Here is a 21,313-nt window from a genome sequence, read left to right on the forward strand (position 1 = left end):
CACAGATATGTGAAGCCTATAGAAAAAGGCAAACTACTGCGATACAATGGGCAGAATTCTGAATTTAGGTTCAAATGCTGGTTTCTTCTCTTACCTGTGTGACCTTGGATAAGTTATTACTTCTTTAAGCCTCAGTTTCCTTATCTGTAAAAATGAGAATCACACTTGTAATTGCTGAGTCAAGTATGACTCTTCATGACCCCATTTGGAGTTTTCTTGACAAAGATGTTAGAGTGGTTTGCCACTTCTTTCTCCAGCTCATTTTATAGATGAGGAAACTGAGGCAAACAAGGTTAACTAAGTAATTTGCCCAGCGTCACACATTTAAGAAGTATCTGATGCCAGATTTGAACCAAGGTCTTCCTATCTCCAGGCCTGGGACTCTATCTACTGTGTCATCTAGCTGCATGAGAATCAGACTAGATAATCTCAAAAGTCCTTTCCAACTGGAAATTCTATCGTCTTTCCCAGAGCTACATACATAGAACTGATCATATATACAAAGAGGATATCAAGTCTCAGCATTTACTAAATTCTAAAGAACTGTAGCTGGTTAGAGCTGGAAGGAATGTCAGAGGTCATCCACTCCAACCCCTCCATTTTACAGATAATAATGTTAATAGCTGGAGTTTAATTAGAAGGAAGTGTTATTGTCATTTCCATTTTACATAGAAATAAACTGAGGAACAGAGAGATTAAAGTGACTTTCCAAGAATCACATAACTAATGTCACAGGTAGAATTTAGACTCAGTCATGCTTGACTTTGTCTAGCCCTCTATCTACTACCAACAAGGAAACTGAGGCACAGAAAAGGGAATTAAAAGGAGAGGTTAGTCAATCAGTGAATATTTACCGATTGCCCATTGAGCTCTGTATGTTAAGTTCTGAAAATTTCAGATTATGATTCTATACCCTGAAATAATTTATGTCTTAGGTAAACTACACTGAGAAATATTAAAATTGAAACCTGTGACAATTATTGGGAAAATATTGTGGTATAGTTTCAAGCATCTCCATTAAAAAAATTCAGCATGCTGTCTTGTGTACACAGATGTCATTTTTGGCTCATCATCAGTAACTGATGACAGGGACTGCTGTTAATTCATCTTCAAACTCTTCATTGTCCAACCCAGGTGGAGATCAAATCAGTGATCTTAACAGACTAGCTGGATGAGACCCAAAAAGGATTTACTAATTATTGATGGTGCAGAGGAGTTTCCCAGCTCATCCCCTCAATGCAGAGATGTGATTCACAAGAGACTAAGAAATCATTGTCAAGAAGTGACAAACCAGAGAGTGAAGCTCTCATATCCCCTGTCGATCCAGAAACAGAAATACTCAAAAGCAGAGCTGTAGCCAGAAGTGGAAAGAGCGAGAGGCCCAGTCTGGATTCCACAACCTAAACAATCTTCTAATCAAAGTAAACTAGATATCATATCTAAGCATTTTGTTTCTTCAAAGCCCATTACAGACATAATTTGGTCAACTGATCAACAGTTGAATCTTTACTCCATCCATTAATAGCCATGATATCATAGGGAAGCCATGGTCTTCTCTAGGCCTCACTTTATTTCATTTTTCCTTATGGAAAATAAGACCTGTAATATCAACCTCACAGGTGTGTTGTGAAGAGTAGATGAGATAATGAATGCAGAGTGCTTTGTTCTGAAAGGATGATATAAATGTGGGGTTATTACCATGATCAGTGGAATATAAACTCCTAGAGGGTAGGGACTGTGTTCACTTCTGTATACCCAGTACAATGCTTAACAAAAGGTTCATTGAATGGAATTCATGTAAGAAAAGAGCCAAATCAGCTCTTATGTTCAGTTTATAGGAAAGAGGAAAAAGCAATAGGGTTGCTGAGTTACAAACTAGGATCCCTATTGTCAGCCTTGTAAGAAAGTGTTAAAACCAAAAGCAAAGATCATGAAAAACAGGAAAGTGAATGCAGAGTAGCTAAAATGTTAACAACCATTTTGTGCTGTGCCAGTGATGGATTAATTAGATCTTCAGACACTCAAGACTGGAATGCCACTTTGCTTGTAAAACCAGCTTGCAGGCATATTCAACCTAGACAGGGCTTTCAGGGTGATGTTGAGATTAACTAAACACTTGGAGACAGGGCTGGGGTTGGAGAGGATGTTTCTGGTTCAGATCAACTCAGTTCTTAACTGGAGACTCCAGGAGAAGTGGCCACCAGTCTAAATAGAATGCCACTTTTGGGGAGGGGGTGGAGAACGGAGTGGACAGGGAGGGGAACTCCCATAGTCAGCTAAGAGGAAGGAGTAACCACCAAAGCAATTACAGTGTTACAAATGAGATTTCTTGGATGATGAAGCAAAGTCCAATGTTTGTTCTCTGAACGGGGATTTGACATCTCATTGCTATTAGAGATTATCTAATCCAATCCTTTCATTTTTCCAGAAACTGAGGTTCAGAGAAATGAAATGATTTATCAAGGTCCTCCATCTCTTAATCATAAAGCCAAGTTACTTTTGTATATTGTTTTAGGGTCCACAAATTAGTTTGCTCATAGTCTTGGGCAGGAGGCAATGTAAGTATCCTTAAACCTGTTTTATTGATTAGGAGACTGATGCTCAAGAGGTGAAATGACTTGGCCACAGTCACACAGCTGGTACCTAGTGGAGCTGAGACTCATAGTTCTTCTGCCTCCAAATGGGGTGCTCCTTCCACTAGACTATGTCCTGTAATTACTGAAGATTTAATATTTGCTTTCAGTAGCTATTCTCATTGTTATCAGGATATGATGCAGCTGTTTTCCATATTTCTTAAATACATAAGAGGGAATAAGTTAGCTTAAACTGGGCAGATCACTTAACCCCTGTGAGTCCTGGTTTCCAGTTATCTATTAAATGAAGAAATTGGACGGATTAAATGGCCTCTAAAGCCCCTTCTGGCTCTTGATATCTGACACTCAGTTCTCTTCCATGTTCATCCTGCCTCTAGTAATTTAGATCCAGGCTTCACAAGTATGGATTCAAGGTGGAGGGTGGGTGTGTGACGTTAGATGAGTCTTCATGAAAACTTTAATGCGCTATACTTGAAGGAGGCTGGAGATTCATTTAGGTTCATAAACCACCTACTGTAGGCAAGGCACCAAGGGTTACAAACATGAATAAGAAAGAATTCTATCCCTTGAGGAGTTGACAGAATCTCAAAAGGGGATGAGAATTCAAATTGTGTCTCCAACATGTGTTAGCTGTGTGACTGTGGGGATGTAGCAAAGGCTAGTTTTTGGATTCAAGGAGACCTAGATTCGAATTCTGTCTCTGATACTGTGTGACTGGTCAAGTCACCGAAGGGATCTCAGCCTTATTTTTCTTATCCTTAAAGTGGTGATATTAATAACATCTGCCTACCAGGATTGTTGGCAGAATCAAAGGAGAGGATAGATATAAAGCGCTTTGCAAAAAACTACTCCATACGTGCAAATTATTATTAATATTATTATTATGAACCTATCAGAGTTTTAGCTTTCTCTTCTGTTATATGGAAATAATAATAATAATAGCAACATAACAAAGTGGTTAGAAGATTGACCACGGATGCAAAGTAATTTGTAAACTTTAAAGGGCTACGTAAATGAGAAGTATTAGTGTTAACTATTCACCTCTCTGAACCTCAATTTTCTCATCTGTAAAATGGGGATAACTGTGTTACTTAAGTCAGAGGATTACGAAGTGAAAAGGCACTTTGTACATTTTAAATCATTCCATAAAGGTAAGTTAGTATTATTAACTAAAATTCACTATTACATTAGTTCAGGGGTGTCTTCATTTCTGGAGAAAAGGGTGAGTCGAGAAAACAAGTTCAGGGGGCCCTTCCAAAGTATTACTCTATCAAGGGAGATTTTACAAGTATACAAATGGGGACAGTAAAGGTAGATATAAAAATATCCTCACATACATTCACATGTGTGTATGTAAATATGTGTGTATATCCACACACATATACATGTGTATATTATGTATACATATGCATGGCTATATGTGTGTGTGTGCACACATGTGTGCATAGTTGTATATGTGCATATACATTCCCATATGCATATACATATTTGCATATACATACATATATACAGATATGTATATTATATATATACATATACATGTTTATGTATGTACACACTTTTTTTCAACCTAGACAGGGCTTTCATGGTGATGTCAAGATTAGCTGAACACTTAGAGGTAGGGCGGGGGTTGGAGAGGCTGTCTCTATTTCAGATCAACTCAGTTCTTAACTGGAGACTCCAGGAGAAGTGGCTACCAGTCCAAATAGAATTCCATTGTGGGGAAGGAGTGGAAAATAGAGTAGATAGTATATAGTGTATATATACATACACGTACATATATGTGTGTATGTAGGTGTGTATGTATATGTGTATATATATGTGCGTATATGTGTATATATATGGAGTGGACTCTATGTAGATATAGATAGATATATCTACGTAGATATAGATAGTTATGAAAAGGCCATAAGAAGAAGAGACTGATTTCTTCTGACTGGAGGGATCAGGGAAAGCTTCATGGAGGAGGTGTACTTGAGCTGAGATTTGTAAGACTAGAGAGATTCCAGGAGGGAAAGCTCTTCCAGGGATAGAAAAGAACATGAAGGAAAGCGTGGAGATGGAGAAAAGTGACACAAGTCACTTATTGCAGAAGAGCACGTGACTCAGTTTTGCTGGAAAAGAGGATCTGTGACAGGCAGAGTATAAACTCAAATTGTTCAGGTAAGTTGGATCCAGACTACAAAGGGTCTTGATTGCCCAGTTAGGAGCTTGGATTTCTTTCAGTAGACAAGAGAAAGCCACTGCCACCTCTTGAGCAAAAGAGTAACATGATCCAGGTTATTCGTTGGAAAAATTAAGCTGATTTGGATGATTTGAAGTGAGAAGAAATAGGAATCCTCTCTGGAGAGAGGTCAGTTAGGAAGTCATCAGGAGCTGATTCAAGAAGAAAGGAGGGATTATGCTAAGGTAGGAACAATCAGAGAGAAAGGAGAAGTGTTTATTTAACAATTAATAAAAGATGTTAGAGGAAGTTTGAAATAGGAGATTCTAGTTCTGCCCCTGGCGTGTATTAGCTAGGAGACTACAGGCAACTCATTTAACATCTCTTGGCCCCAAACAACTCTCTCAAGACTGTAAGACAGGACAATTGCCCCGATCTGTATCAGAGAAGGATGGGAGGATTCCACACAGATGAAATTAGAGTTTTGGACAAACAAACGCAAAGCAATAAGGAAAGGTTATTCTTAAGTGAAAAACCCAGAACATCTAACTTTTCCACTAGACATGTCCCTTGAAATATCTCAGGAGCAAAGTCCACACGATTAATTATGTCAAGGCAACAACATTTGGGAGCCCTCAGTCTGTTGAGTGCTTCATGTAAAATCTCAACACAAGGAAAAATTCATTTTCAGTCTTAAACAGGTTCATTTGGGTAATGACCAAACTCTCAGACAGCTCTAACTCTTTCTCAGATTCGTTTGTCATCTTGGCATCTGCTGCTTGTTCAAAATTACATTTGTGCCACATTACTATTGCTTGTGGTGAGCTCAACCTCCTTACCAGGGCCATGGTGACCTGAGCTAATGAGTACTTCCTTCTTGGTGGAGAGTTTCACCCTGGAATTTCTTTGCCCAGAGTTATTCATACATAATATGTTAGTTTATCTGATTCATCCTTTGAGCACAAATGCTCATTCCGGGTTTGACGACCAAGCCATGCCCCTTATCTACAATGTAGGCGAATTACTGAGTTAGTCTTAAGAAAAATTTATCATGGAAAAAACTAACAGCCTAAGGGGGTGATAAGGAATTAGCAGGGCCTGAGAAAAGAGAAGTAGCAATTTCTCTTTGAGATATTAAAGTCTACACGTTTCATTCATTCATTCAATAACATTATTTAATGTCTTTGGTATGCCAAGCACTATGCTAGGCACTGAAAATACAAAGAAAATAAAGAAAAAAATTAATAAGCAAAACAGTCCTTGACTTTAAGCAGTTCATATTCTATTAGGAATATATACAGAGAAAAGTGAATACAAAGTACTTACAAAGTAATTTCTAGAAGAATAAGGTGATATAGAAGAATGAGGCTTCCTGTGGGATGTGAGACTTGAGCTGAGCTTTGATGGGATCAATCAATCCATCAATCAACATTAATTAAATGCCTACTATGTGCCAGACACTGAACTAAACACAAGATCCAGAAAGAAAGTTGAAAGTCCCTGCTCTGGGAGCTGGCAGAGCAGAATAAAGAAGAGAAAAAAAAAAAAGAGAGGACAGGACAGGAGAGGTAGGAGAGACTGGCAACAAACAGACTTGGGGGAATCAAGGAATCATTTGTTTGCCAGTCTTAGAATATTGGGAATTGCATAACATGAGGACACAGATAAATTTTTCACTTGTAGTCCAGGTGCAGTCCTTTCAGCATGACTCTTCAAATTGGAACCCATATACTAAGTGTGTAAGGTGAGACATAGTCTTAAGAACATAGTGTGAAAATGCCAGATATCATCTTACACATTACATGTGCATGTGTAAGGAATTCCCAAGAGCCAAGCCTTAAGGAAATGTCTATTACAGAGCTCAGAAAAATCATGACCAAGAGAAACATTCACTTGGGTTGAGTCTCTGAGGCACTGGTCCAATGGCCCATTGAAACTATCACTCATGAAAGGCAGACAGGCTAAGGTGTATTAGCCTTCTCAGTGAACTGATGATAAAAACAGCAGAGGTAAATAATTCTTGCCAGACAACTATCTCACATAAGTGAGGTATTTTTTTTTCTGAAGACAGAGAAAACTATCCTCATGATTTAGCAGAGTCAGAAAACCTGGGTCTGAATTATGGTTCTGCTATTTAGCTTTGTAAATAGCACCAAGAGCAAGTAGAATAGACCCTGGAGAAGTCATTTCACTTCCTGGGGTTTGGTTTCCTCTTCTTTACAATGAGGGTATTGGAACAAATGATATTTATGGTCCTTTTTTGATTCTTTATTCTATTTCAATGAGTTCTGTCAGTGAAACAGGGACTAGAAAAAAGAAAAGATCTTGACTTTTTATATTTGCATGTGTGAGTTGTCAAGGAATCACAGTCATGAAGGAAAAGGCACCTTTGTTGCAATGTCCTCAAGTACATTTTTACTTGGTGTAGCAAATCATAGTGTTCAAAGAAGAGAGGTATAAAATGAGCCATACTTGAATAAAAAAAAATAGGAATAAAAGGTATCACAGTAATCATTCAAACTGGAATATGCAGCAGAAAAAAGATGGCATTGATAGGGCCTCAGGCTTCACAATCATGTGACTCAAACAGCATTTGAAGCAGGTGAAAATCTATTCTGTGTAATGGGATATAGACTGATTCAGGATTTCTTTGTCATTGACCTTGGTCTCCACTGAACTAGAATGTTCAACTCATCCTATTCTGTCCCCTTTCTCCTAAGTGAGATCACCTTCATCCTCACTTCCTGGGGACAGATATCTCTGAACCCCGAAATTAATAGAAATATTCCACCCTTCAGTATGAGTTGACTTATCAAATATGTCAGTAGTAGATATAAGGCCCAATGAGCTTACTCAAATGCTTGCCTGCCATCTATAACGTCCTAGCTGCCAGAATTCAGATGTTGACACAGATCTAGGTATACATATAGGCCTATGTGTACATAAGCACAGATACGGTTACAGATACAGATGTAGATATAGATATACCTGTAGCTATAGATATAGATGCAAATCTATAGATATAGGACTAGAAGTACATATGGATACAGATACAGGTATATATATAAATCTTTATCTAGATATAGGACTAGATATTGATATAGACACAGGTATAGATATAACTATAGAGATCTAGGTCTAGGTCTAGGTATGGGTATATGATAGACAGACAGACAGACAGATGGACAGATAGATAGATAGATAGATGATAGATATACATATAGGTACAGATATAGATATACATGTAGATCTAAATACAAATATAGATATAGGTGTAGGTATAAACAGGACTAGATATAGATATGGACACAGATAAAAGTATAGATACGGATATTTATAGATATGGCTGTAGATGTAGAAATTAGACTAGATATAGACACAGATATAGCACAGGTATAGATATGGAGACAGATATCAGGCCTAAACTTGCCTGTTCAACTTCTCTTTGATATACCTCATTCTTCCTTCTAGGGTCAAAGAGAATTAATCCAATCCCTCTTTGCTTTGAAAGTCTTTCACATCTTGAAGACAGCTAGGTTAAACAGCCCTAGTTCTGTCGGTCGGTCAATAAATATTTAAGTGCTACTCTGTATCAGGCATTGTGTTAAGTGCCAAGAATACAAAGAAAAGCAAAAGACATTCCTTGATCTCAAGAAGGTCATAGTCTAATGAGGGAGATGACATGCAAACAACTATGTAGAGAGAAGCTGTATACAGGATAAATTGGAAATAAACAGAAGGAAGGCATTAGAATTAAGGGAGATCAGAAAACACTTGCCGGAGAAGGTGGAGCTGAATCTGGAACTACCTTCCCCTAGCCATTATATGGCATGAACTCAATTCCCTTCACCATCCTTGTTGCCATGTTCTCCAACTTATCATTGATCTTCCTAAAATGTGGTGCCTAGAACTCCATATAATATTCCAGAGAAGGTCTAACCAAGGCCTAGTACAATGAGACTATCACTTAGATACAAGAGGATTAGACAAACTCCCAAACAGTGTGATTCTATAGTGGAGGTGGTATAACATCTATTCACGTACCCCTGTAATACTAGAGCCCCAAGGAAAGAACCTCACCACGATTACCATTGCTGGAGACCTTCTTAAAGTTACAGGCAAGGATCTTTGCAAAGATAAAGGTGAAATTTTGGCTCAGAGATGCAAAATTTAACCTTAAAACCTCATATACCTGCAAAACAATGAAATAATAATGAAGATGAAAACATAATAATATATCAAGAAAGTATAAAATGATAAAATCAGTAACCAAAATTATAATCATTACACAATTTCTCACTTTGCAGAAGCTACCTAATTTTACCCCAGCACATTTTTCATGGAAAGGTATTATTTAGATCTTTTTTCATAAATACAGTGCCTACTGTGAGGTAATACAATACCATGTCCTCTGATTTCTTCCTGTTATTGTTTTATAATATATTATCTTGTTCACCCTCAAAATACAAAATTCAGGTACAACAAAAGATTTCTCTTAGAATACATGTAACCTCTGATGCTTTGAGGCTGGAAGGAGAGCTATAAAAGGGAGAGGCAAACAGAATTTAAATTTATTTAAATTTGATATTTATTACTATCAAAGACCATACTGCTGCTAGGGACATAAGATGAAAAATACCCTAGTGCCTGCTCCTAAGTATCTTACAGTTTTAAATAAGAGGATAGGACATAAAGAAATCAACATGATGCCCAGAAGGATGGTTAAATGGATATGGGAAATCCCATGAGAAATTTGAGGAGGGAAAGATCATTTTATGGGAAGGCTGTGATCCAGAGAGGTGATATCTGACTTGGTCCTTAAAGAAGAGGCTTCCACAGGCAAAGATGAGATGAGGTCTATGAGAGCATTAACAAGTCACAGAAAGGGATGAAGATGATCTCAAAAACAGGGGATAGACAGCAATCCAGTTTGTCTGGCATGCAGAAGGCATGCAGAGATGAAATTGAGATGAGACTGGACAGGTGGACTGGTGACAAATTTTGAAAGACCAAAATGTTCAAAATTTAAACTTTGCTCAGTAGGCAATAAGGAAGTGGTAAGATGCTAGTATCATCCTCCTTTGTACAGAGGAGGAAACTGAGGCAGAGAAGGTTAAATGACTTGCCCAGCTCACATAGCTGGTAAGTAAATAAATTTGAGCACAAGCCTTCTTGATTCCAAGTTTTCCAAACTCTGCCCTGTACCCCCTAACTGCCTCCCTACTGCCACTGGAGTGAACCACATATGATTCTTCAAAGACACTGTGATGTTCCAGGACTTGTAATCCTATGGCATCATAGAAGAAATTTCCTGCTAAAATGATGAATGTGCCAGGGAGCAGCGTAGGAATCACTAAAAGTACCAAATAATATTCCAAATATAACCCATCCTACTCTCTTCCTCACATTCAGTTCTGGGCTGAAGTCATTGCCATCTCATCTTAATTTCTTTAAAAAAAATAATATTCCATTTCAAGTTGAAACTAGCTCTGAACTGGGTTCACAGGACTTTTTTTTCTCTCCAGGGATTTGTACATTATTTAATCAGCAAAGTCATATTGCATAATGTAACAAGAAGGGCACTGGTCTTTGAATCAGAACTCCTGAGTTCAAATATGACTGCCACTTACTAGTTGAATGACCATGTCAAGTTATTTTACCTCTGTGAACCTCAGTTTTCTCAGTCGTAAAATGGAAGTAATAATACTTGGATGATTTTCACACAAGACTTGTAAACCTTAAAGACTCTGAAGTATAAGCAATCCCATTAAAAAATTTAGTTGCATGAAAATCTATGCATATTTGATTAATTAAAAGAAATAAGGGGCTGATTCTGGTTTCTTCTGTACTCACTGGCAAATGTATCTAGCATTATCTGCTTAGCTAACCCACACATTTGGAGAGCATTCATATTTTCTTGTTAAAAAAAAAACCACCAATTGTCAGAAGCACTTCTGCTTTTAAAGGTTTTATTCCATAATGTAATCAGCCCCCAAAGAACCCATAGCAGGATTTTCTTTACAAAGCATGTTAATTTGCTCCTTGCTGAGAATCCCAGGTAAGACCAGCTAGAACATGTGGTAACAAGAGACTGTCAGCCCCTATCTTCTGAGCTGCAGCAGATGGCTAGAGGTGAATGGTCATTCCTGACTTTTGGGGTGCCTGGTGATAGTGTTAGGAAAGGGCTGTTGTGAGAAGAAAACAAGGACTTCATTGAGTAATCCCCCCCTCTGGAACTCACCTGCAGAAAAAAACAAACATTCAGATGTGGCCTGCTAGCAGAAAATCCAAATTTGAAATTAGCCCAATTAGAGGATGACTATTCATATAATGGGCAGCAAGGTGGCCCAGTGGAAAGAGTGCCAGACTTGGAGTCATAAAGACTCATCTTCCTCAGTTCAAATCCAGCCTCAGACACTTACTAGCTTTGTGACCCTGGGGAAGTCACTTAACCCTGTTTGCCTCAGTTACCTAATCTGTAAAATGAGCTGGAGAAGGAAATAGCAAATCCAGCGGGGTCGTGAAGAGTCAGACTCAACAAACGACTGAACAACATTCACATTATTAAAGTATTCTTTGCTTTACGGAAGGAAAAACTCCATGGGAAGCTGGTCTAGTGCAGGGCTTCTTAAATTTTTTTCTACTCACAACTCTCCCAGTGCTTCTTAAGCTGTGGCTTTTAACCCCCTATGAGCTTGCAACCCATCAACGTATTCAACTCTACTACAAAAATAGGATTCAATTTATAAAAATTTGATTTGCCCAATTTTATGGGATACTCCCACTGCTTAAACTGATTGTTTTCTAGTCCTTCAATAGACTCCCTCCTGTTGTCTGCCTCTTAGAATCCATTCTTTCTTACAAGACTCTCCTCAAGCACCACATTCCACATTGCTTTTCCCAATCTTCCTAGCTCCCAGTGCCCTCACTCCCCAAATCACTTTGTGCTTATTCTTTTCATATTCTGTACATACCTATTTATGTGAATATTATCACCATGTAACAGAATGTTAGTTGCTTTTGTCTTTTGCCTTTGTGTTTTTGACATAATACAATTCTTAATAGAAGCTTATTGTTTAATTAATTAATAATCACTAATATTTAAATAATGCTATAAGGTTTGTGAAGCACTTTGTATGTGTTAACTCGTTTGATGCCACAAGAACCCTGTGAGATGTTTTTTTTCAAAGCAGTAATTGTAAATTGCAATTTACATATGAGGAAATTGATTAATGAAAGATGGAGGGAAAAGGTTCAAGTGAAAGAAATAGTACCACGCATATTTTTCTTCAGAAACTCTCAAGAGCCTACAGAAAGGGTTCACTAGGCAATTACCCTCTTTCTAGACCAAATCCAGGAGTCTTTTACAGAAGATTGATGTTTCAAGGTCCAAAATAGAAACTCAGTTAATGAGAGTATGAAGGATTGTTCACAGTGTCTACTATGGGTTAAGGTTGGAGATGGTGCAAACTCAACACAGCCCTGATACAACACTCTTCCCATGGAAAATGCCTTTGGGAAATGGGGAAGGGTCATGTCTGTATCTGTCTGCCTGTAATGGACAGGTTCAACCTTAAAGAGGAGCAGAGTTGACTTCAATCTCGATCAATTTGAAGAGCCTGGGCATAATTTGGAGAAAGGGGCATGCCAGCAAGTATAACTGTGCAGTTCCAAGTGTTGTTATAAGCTATGTTTTTGTTTTTCCTCAGGGGAAGATGATGATGATGATGAATGTGGAGAAGAGAAGCTGCCCTCTTGCTTTGATTACGTGATGCACTTCCTCACTGTGTTCTGGAAGGTTCTCTTTGCCTTTGTGCCACCCACGGAGTACTGGAATGGTTGGGCATGCTTCATCGTGTCCATCCTCATGATCGGTCTCCTGACAGCTTTCATTGGCGATCTGGCATCTCACTTTGGCTGTACCATTGGCCTGAAGGATTCGGTGACAGCAGTGGTGTTTGTTGCCCTAGGGACTTCAGTGCCAGGTAAGGAATAAGTTTCAGATCAATTTCTACAGCTCCTTTTATTTGTTTTTAATAATATTAATAAACAATAACTAACATTTATATACTACTTACTGTGTGGGCTATGCTAAATGCCTTACAATTATTAGCCCACATATCCCCAAGGAATTGGATATGAAGTCAGACCTATCAGTGTTGGAGGTCCAAAGATCGACATTATTTCACTTACTCTCCCAAAGTTATAAAACCAGATACCCTAATTATTCTGACCAGAAAAGATGTTTGAGTATCATTTAACCAAGGATTCCTGTTAGAGTGAGAGTAGCTGAATGTGGCCTACCTTAAATTAGAGGAAAGTAAATTAGAGAGGTAAGTAGATTGACTAACCTGCCATAAAAATAAACACTTGTCAAAAAAAATTTAAAAAACACTGATTAACCATTCACTATGTGCAAAGTACTATATGAGAAGGGAAGAAAATAGATATGGCACAAATGCTCCTCTCAGGGAGTTTATAGTCTAATCAGGGAGCAGAGGCATACAGGAATAATTATGATTTGAGGAACATTGAGATAAAACAAAGGAAAAGTCAGGGCACAAAACTATGAGAAATTTGAGGGGTAGACCATTTTCATCTGAGTTGAGAAGGGTTGGGGTTGAAAATTTAAAAAAAAAAACTTCATAAGGGAGTTAACATTTGAATAAATGTTTCTAGATAAGGAGGGACTTGAAAAAAATAGGAGCAGAAAATTTCATTCCAGACACAAATTATAATGGATACAAAGCACCAGACAAGATGAGAGCAGGGAAAAAGAAAAAGTGTAGTTTGGTTATAATGGTGAATGTGTGAGTCACCAAGAGAATTAGATAACTCTGGCAAATATGTTAGTTGCAGATTGTGAAGGATTTGAATGCCAGGTTCAAGAGTGCAGATATTTTGGGTGTAATTGTGATCCCCTCATGTCAAGGAAAGACTAAAAATAAGAAAAATTTAAAGAACCTATTCAAAATTTCTGCCTCTTCTTTTATTTTCTTTCAGTTGTTTTTCATAAGAATCTGGGTCAGTGGGAGGGGGACTCTCTAATCTGATTGGTTCTTGTTACATACTATACTGTTCTCTTAATCTAATAGTGCGTGAAGTGAGTTGGAAGAAAGGGGAGCTGTCTAACTGGGAAAGATAGAATAGGAGAGTAGCACTGATGGGTGGGTTTCGTAAGTATAGAATCAGGGAATCACAGAACTTCAGAACAAAAAGGGACCTACCTGAACTTCAGGTTCAACTCATAATTAAGCTTGGGTTGCCTCTAACAAACGCCCAATAAGTAGTCATCCAGAATTTGTTTGAAGACTTCCAATAAAGGGTAATGCACCACCTTTCCAGATCGGCCATTCCACTTTGGGAAAAGTCTAATTGTTAGGCAGTTTGCCTTTGTTTTCTCTCCTAACATTGAGCTTAAATGTTCTGTGCACCTTCCACTCATTACTTCTAATTCTTTCCCCTAGCGTCATTTAGTCAGTCAGTAAAGATTTATGGAGCATCTACTTTATGCTAGGTACTATGCCAAACACTAGACATACAAATATAAAAATTTCAGATCCTGCCTTTGAGGAGCTTACAACCTCATGGGACCAAGCTGAACAATTCAAATCCCTCTTCTTCATAGCATCCCTTCAGATACTTGAAGATAACTATTATTCAGCCCACCTCAATCTTTCTTTTCTCTAAGATAAATGCTCCCAGTTCTTTCAACTGAACCCTATATTGTTGTTGTGTTTGTCCTTCATTCTCAAAGAGGACCATGACATCAAGATCATGACATGACTTGGAGTTCACTTTGGTTTGAGTGAGGGAGGGCTGTGCAAGGTCACCAACCTCACTTTCTTCTCCTGAGCCATCTGGGTGCAGTGGCCTGATATTCATCGGGATGACTAGAGATGGTCCAGGATGCAAGGGGAGACCCTGTCTCTTTCAGGCATATGGCATTCTTATAGCATTCTAAGGTCTTATCACCCATTCTCAATGGGTGAGATACACCCATTCAATGAATAGGCTTCTTTAAGTAGTTACTCAAGGGATGGCCCCTTTAATAAAAAAAAAAATCAAACTGGGAGGGAAGACCCTCAGGGTTCCTGGGTAAAAGAAACAATTACTATTTAGTAGTTGTGACTGATCCTTGGCAAAACTGAAACCCTACATGTTTCTGCTTACCTTCCTCTAAATATTTCCAGTATATCTATAAATTGAAATTATTTAGGCTATGGTTTTTTAAACCACAACAGCCCCCCCCCCCTTATATTATAGCTCATTATTCATAGGTTTGATTTGATAGCACTATGGGTAAAATCTCTCCTGAATATAATAGCTGATGATAGGTAATAGCTTGATAAAAACAAAGCAATGGATGATAATCCCATCCACAGCACCAGATTGATATAACTATTGCAGTGAGAGTTCTGTCATCTGGATTTTAACTGATGACCTGCACTTTCAAAAGAACAGCTCACATTTATACTAATCTTTTGGGTCCAGGCCAGTAATTTCATTGGTATAGAAAACTCTCCAGGACAAGGCTCCTTTTGTCCATGTAGATATAAATTAGAGTCTCACAGAATAGCCTGTGAGGTCACATTTAAACCCTGTTCTTCTTGAATGTGAGACTGGCTATCCACTACTATCCACTGCCTCTCATACCTTTTATCACGTATAAAATAAACACTGAGTACTCCCAGGAGAGGAGCTATATGTAGACTACAACACAACTTCTCATGAGGTGAAGGTAGAGAAAACTGCTGGTAACTGCAGGCTTGTGATTTTGGAAGTGACACCACTGATGGTGTCATTTATTGTCTATGTCATAGGGTGGATACAGGGGGAAATAGATACGAATACAGATAGACAGACAGACAAAGACAGAGACAGACAGGGAGACAGTGCGGGGGGGAGGGGAGAGACAGACAGAGACAGATACAGAGGAGACACAGAGACAGATAGAAACAGAGAGGCAGAAAGAAAGGGGGTGAGAGAGCCAGACAGACACTGAAAGAGACAGAGAGCATGTGATGTGTAGCAGTACCTGTCACAGGAGAAATGTAAGCCAAGGGACATTGACTTTGCTCTGGTTTCCCAGGGTGTACTTGCCTTCTGTGCTTTCCAACGTTCCATTCAAAAGTGAACACAGATTAAGCTGTACCACATCACAGGAGTCTAAGAGCTGATACTGTTGTTTCTATAGTCATCTCTGGGGTGGCATCAATTGAACTGCTTTGGTTACCACCAAGTGCCCATTAAGGATGTGGTGTCTGCTGAGATGGCAGGAAAGCTGAGGCATTTTGGAAGGGAAGCAAAAACAGAGCAGGTCAGCAGGTCTCCTCAAATCCATCTGAGTGACTCTTGGTGCTTTGAGTAGCTCAAACCAGCAGGCACCAAATTTGTATTTCTAAATGGATGCCCTAGCTGTGCTATGCACTTTCTTTCTTGGATTTTTTCCAGACTTAGCAGAAAGAAGCCTTTGTGTTGTAGGGGAGACATGAAAAATACTCACAATCTGAGCTTCTTTCACCTTGTGATTTTGTATCCCATCACACAACTTAACCAGTGTGACTCCATATCACTCCTCTCAGAGCTTGGCAAAGGAAAAAATGGTTTTGGAGTCTCCTCTCCGTCAGCCCTAAATCATGGCACTGAATGGTACTAAGTTGGTACAACCTGATTGAGAGAGATTTATATAATTAAGACTGACTAGCTATCCCATCGTAGCTTCTCTCTGGAAGTAAGCAACTCATCTTTCCAACTCTTTCTCTTACTTCCAAAAACAATTTTTTTAATGTAACAAATCTTGGGTATGGGCAAGGCATTTTTTTCATTTAGTGCTTTTGAGGGAGGAGAAGGTATGGGGATAGGATGGAACCTGTGATTTCATCAATGTAAGGAGTTCCCAGGAATGGATACCTTCTATCCACTGGGATATACCCCTTCTGTGAAACCTCTAGTTTGAGGCAATAAGAAGTTAAGCAACCAACCCAGAGTCACACAGCCCATTCAAAGCAGCAAAAGCACTCAGAAACAGGTCTTCTTTACTTCTAGTATGGTTCACTGTCCTTTTCAACAAACACACTGCTTCTTTAAAATTCTTTTTTTCAGCCTATCACTGCTACCGAACTAGACTTAAAAAATAAACAACTCATCCTTTTTGAAATAGAATTGCAAATTAATTAAATGTTTTGAGTGGTATAATTAAAACAGACCAATTTTAAAATAAAGCAGCTTTCATGCCTGTGATTATTAATTCTTTGCAGAGAAGTTTGAGAAGACAGTTGGATTTTTATCAGATTTCGTTTTTAGAGGAGTCACTTAATCTACCATTTATACCCAGCATGGAAGTCAACAAGTGGAAAATCAACATTAGCTCTCCTAAAGTTCAACTCAGTAGATATGCCAAAAAGCATGGAACCTTTTTTGGTTGAGGAGAGTGGATATAAGACTCATTGGTCTAGTTGCTTGACAAGCCCTGACATAAGCTCCCTACTCCCAGGCCCACTGGGAAAAAAGATTTTCTTACCCCACATTTCCATTATAAAATCCCAATGGCATGCCATAGCTGTTTGTTTATTTTTGCAGTATGTTCCCAAAGAATTTATTTATCAGACAACACAAATCATCATATCTGATTGAACAGGCTTTTTTTCTGAAAGAGAAAGGCAGCAGAAACTGAACGATACTGTAACTGGGCATAACATTTCTGACTTACTTTTGTACCCTTGTTGACAAATGGTTGATAAGTAGCAAAAATGACAAGTAGCCACAATTTACTATTCCCCTCCTATCCTGCCACTTCAAATATTTGTGTCTATCTTCCCGGGCTACCCACAAAGAATAAAATAATAAAACTCATATTTACTACCAGTTTACTATATATTGGACCTTGGGCCTATGATTTTTATTTCTTCAAAGATAGTTTGGCTGAAAATGTTGATATATAGAGAGAGGCAGATAAATAGTAATGTATATATAGCAATATTTTCAACGTATAAAGGTATATGTGTATATTGTATAAGATATGACATAATCCACCCTAGATAATATCTATGCATATATGGCAGATACATATGTGAATGTGCATGTATGTGAGTATATATCACAAAATAGTGATTTTATACCTTTATTCTTAAATGTCTCTGGAGAAGTAAATTACCTAACTAACCTCCCATATATGTTACCTCATCCTAGTTTCTTCATGCCTAGCCTACATTGAATGGTTGGCTGTTTGCAAGCTGTCTCCCTAATGAGACTGTAAGCTCTCTGAGAGCAAGAACTGTCTTTTCTCTTTCTTTGTATCCCCAGTACTTAGCACAGTTCCTGGCCCATTGCAAACACTTAATAAATGCTTGTCAACTTGAGAGCTGTAATCTTCTAACAAACAAGTAAGCATCACTCTCCCAACTTCCCAAACACAGCTATATGTCCCTGTAAGGTTCTTTGACACTTGTTTCTGAGGAACTTCCTCAGAAGTTTGGGGTCTTAAGGCAGCCTAAGAGAATTGAACACCAATGAAAAAGTGAAAGAAGGTCACAGAACTTTGTGAATTTCCAGATTTTACTTAAGGCTCTCCTACTTCTTCTTTTTCCTCCTTCTCTTCCGATATGCTCCTCTGTTCCCCAGACCACTATAGACATCATGGTTCAACAGCTATGTCATGGACTAAACATGAGTGTGGGGACTAGCCTAGGAACTAACACATATTAATATTGTTTCTATGAGGGAAAGGTAATCCAAGTTCTATAAGCAATTGACCAGCATATGAATATTTATTCCTACTGAATACAATTCACCTTTGAGAGTACTTGATGCTCACTACTTGACTATCAAGGTCCTGATTTGGAGTTCTGGCCATTTTGCATTCTTCTGTCTACACAATTTGAAAGATAAATAGAAGCAACTGTCATCATTAAACTCATCCCATACTCGCTTTTAAAAATAGATTTCAGATAGAAACAATCCTATGAAAAGTCACTACTCTATTATTCTTTAATCTTTGATATTCTCTGCACCACTGAACAAGTAGAGAAATTGATATAGTTAAATAAAAATATCAGGATAGAAACTCATTATCTGTGGGCTCATGGAAAGCATCCTTGAATCAGCTTTGGTAACTGACAAGACAATAGGGCTGATACAGACATATACCATCCTCTCTCCATGTGATGAGGAGTTCTTCTGCTGGGTCTCTATATTTTGAGAGTTTTTCATTTCATGTGCCCTGGAGATTGAGTATTTAAAAGACATCTAAGTACTTAATTATAAATACTTAATTGTGGGCATTAAAAAAGCATTCTTACTCTGTTACATTATTAATATAGATGAAACAAAAGAATACTTTTATTTTACATAATGATAATGGCAATAATAAAGATAGATCTCTTTCTTTAAAATGAATATTTTTCTCAACTTGCTTAATACAAATTTCCTTGGAAGATATTAAATTCAGAAAATACAATGACTTCCTAATAACTCATGTTTATATAGTGTTTTGAGGTTTTTCAAAATACTTTTATCATATTAGCCTTAATATTCTTATTTCACAGATGGGAAAATGAAGGTTTTTGGAGGTGAAGTAATTTGCCCATTGTCACAAAGTATCAAAGCTGAGATTTTGGACTAGGGTTCCTTGATTCATCACTTTATCAGCCTTACTCTCATTTTCTTAATTTCTGGCATTTTATATCATATAAAAAGCAAAATGAATTTGAGTTAGACCATCAGCAGTATCATAAAATAGATGAGAGAAACCTTAAAGTTCAGCAGTCTGCCACTCCATTTGCAATGAAAATTTAATTCACTGAAAAGTAAATTCAACTATGAATTTGTAATTGCCTGAATAAACCATGCTCGTAAATTTTATACTAAGTCAACAAACAAGCTACTTTCATGAGAAAACAAAATTGTGGAAAATATGTATTTTGTATTCTTAAAGTAACCAAGTATCTTTAGACTAAAGGTGTTAAATAAGACATATTGCATTTATTTCCATTTCCAAATATTTCATAAACTACTTGGTTTTTTCCTCACAGTTTTAATGTTTTCCACTTGCCAGATGTATTATTATTTAGTTATCATTGAGACTTAGATTTGCCAAGATTTCCTTGGAAAAATTTGGTAAGACCTTGTACTTATTATACCTAGATGGAAGGAACCCCATATTTTCCTCACAGTTACCTTGTGAAGTACAAGTTAAATTTTATTTCAATTTCACAGATGAGGAAATTGAGTCACAGAGAAGCAAAGTGACTAGTCCATGGTCAATCATCTAGTGAGCTGGGATTTGACCTGTGATCTCTTAACATCCAATTATCTTCCTACTACATCATGCTATTGTACAAAGGAAGGAAGGAAAGAATTAAGGAAGGAAGGGCATCAGAGGGAATAAACTTCGATTAGACACCTAATGTATGCCAGGCACTATTCTAAGCACTTTACAAATATTATCTCATTTAATACAACAACCTTGTGAAGGAGGTACAATTATTATCACTACTTTACAGTTGAGGAAACAGAAGCAGACAGAGGCTTACCCAGGGTCACACAGCTAGGAAGTGTCTGAGTTCAGATTTGAACTGAGGTTTTCCTGATTATAGGTCCAGCACTCGATCCACTAAACCACCAGCTGTGCTGTGTTAAACCATTTTTCCTAGTGTTAACTATTTGCTTGGGTGAGTGGGGGCAGGGGGGAGGGGCAGAGAGAAAGGGGAGGAAGGGTGGTGTTAAGTCTTAAATTCAAGTCCATAAGGAAGAGAGAAGGGAAGTTGGAAGCAAGGAAAGGAGAAGAGGGGATAGGAGAAGAGAGAAAAGAAAAGGAAAGAAAGAAGGAAATTCCTTTCTATTAAATCCTCACTATATTCTGGACACTGTATTAAATTGTATGTACAACATACTAAGAATCTAATCTAATCTGAAGGAACTCATAGTCTAATGGGGGAGAAAGAATGCAAATAATGATTTACAAGCATAAGGATCACAGAGGGGCTGTGACTAGTTTTGTTTGTTTATAACTCTACTGCAAGCAATCAGCATTCTCTAGCACCAGGAAAGGCCAATCCTCCAATTGTGTTCAATAATGAACATTATTCATTTCTTTTCTTCTGGAGCTGGAACTGCCTGAAACATGTCATCATCTGTGTCACCAGGTCAACAATGAGGGTCCACCATAGTAAGACTCTGCTCTGTGAGCTGGACCAGCAAGCCCCGGTCAAAGAGCTTTTTCATGGAACTTTGCCTCACCTCTATGGCCATAACTAGGGCAGAAGCAATTTCCAGGGTCCAGAAAAAAGAAAAAAAAGAGTCATTAAAGCTGAGAGAAAATTTCAAAAGCAAGGCTATTAAGAAGGAAAAGGATGAGACAAAGCAGCACTAGACACAGAATTTCAACAAAGGCTTTTTTTTTCCTCTCTGTTTGTCTATAAATGACGTAAAAGCTCTCTTTCCCTCTCTTCTCTTGGACTGAAAAACACTCAGGAATTTTCTGTGTGCATCTAACCCATTGAAGATGAACATGCCTGAAGCATTTTCAGGTAGTTTATTGAAATCAAATTTAAAA

General features: G+C 37.9%; 1 protein-coding gene across 10 annotated transcripts in view; it reads left to right on the plus strand.

Moving 5' to 3' along the window:
• SLC8A1 (solute carrier family 8 member A1) overlaps positions 1–21,313 on the plus strand; it is a 471,207-nt gene that overhangs the window by 431,631 nt on the left and 18,263 nt on the right. For all 10 annotated transcript variants that reach the window (XM_072635790.1, XM_072635789.1, XM_072635794.1 and 7 more), the window contains one exon: positions 12,468–12,743. In XM_072635790.1, coding sequence (XP_072491891.1) covers positions 12,468–12,743 — 276 coding nt within the window. The remainder of the gene's footprint in view (positions 1–12,467; positions 12,744–21,313) is intronic.

Source organism: Notamacropus eugenii, chromosome 1, assembly GCF_028372415.1.
Source record: "Notamacropus eugenii isolate mMacEug1 chromosome 1, mMacEug1.pri_v2, whole genome shotgun sequence".
NCBI lineage: Eukaryota > Metazoa > Chordata > Mammalia > Diprotodontia > Macropodidae > Notamacropus > Notamacropus eugenii.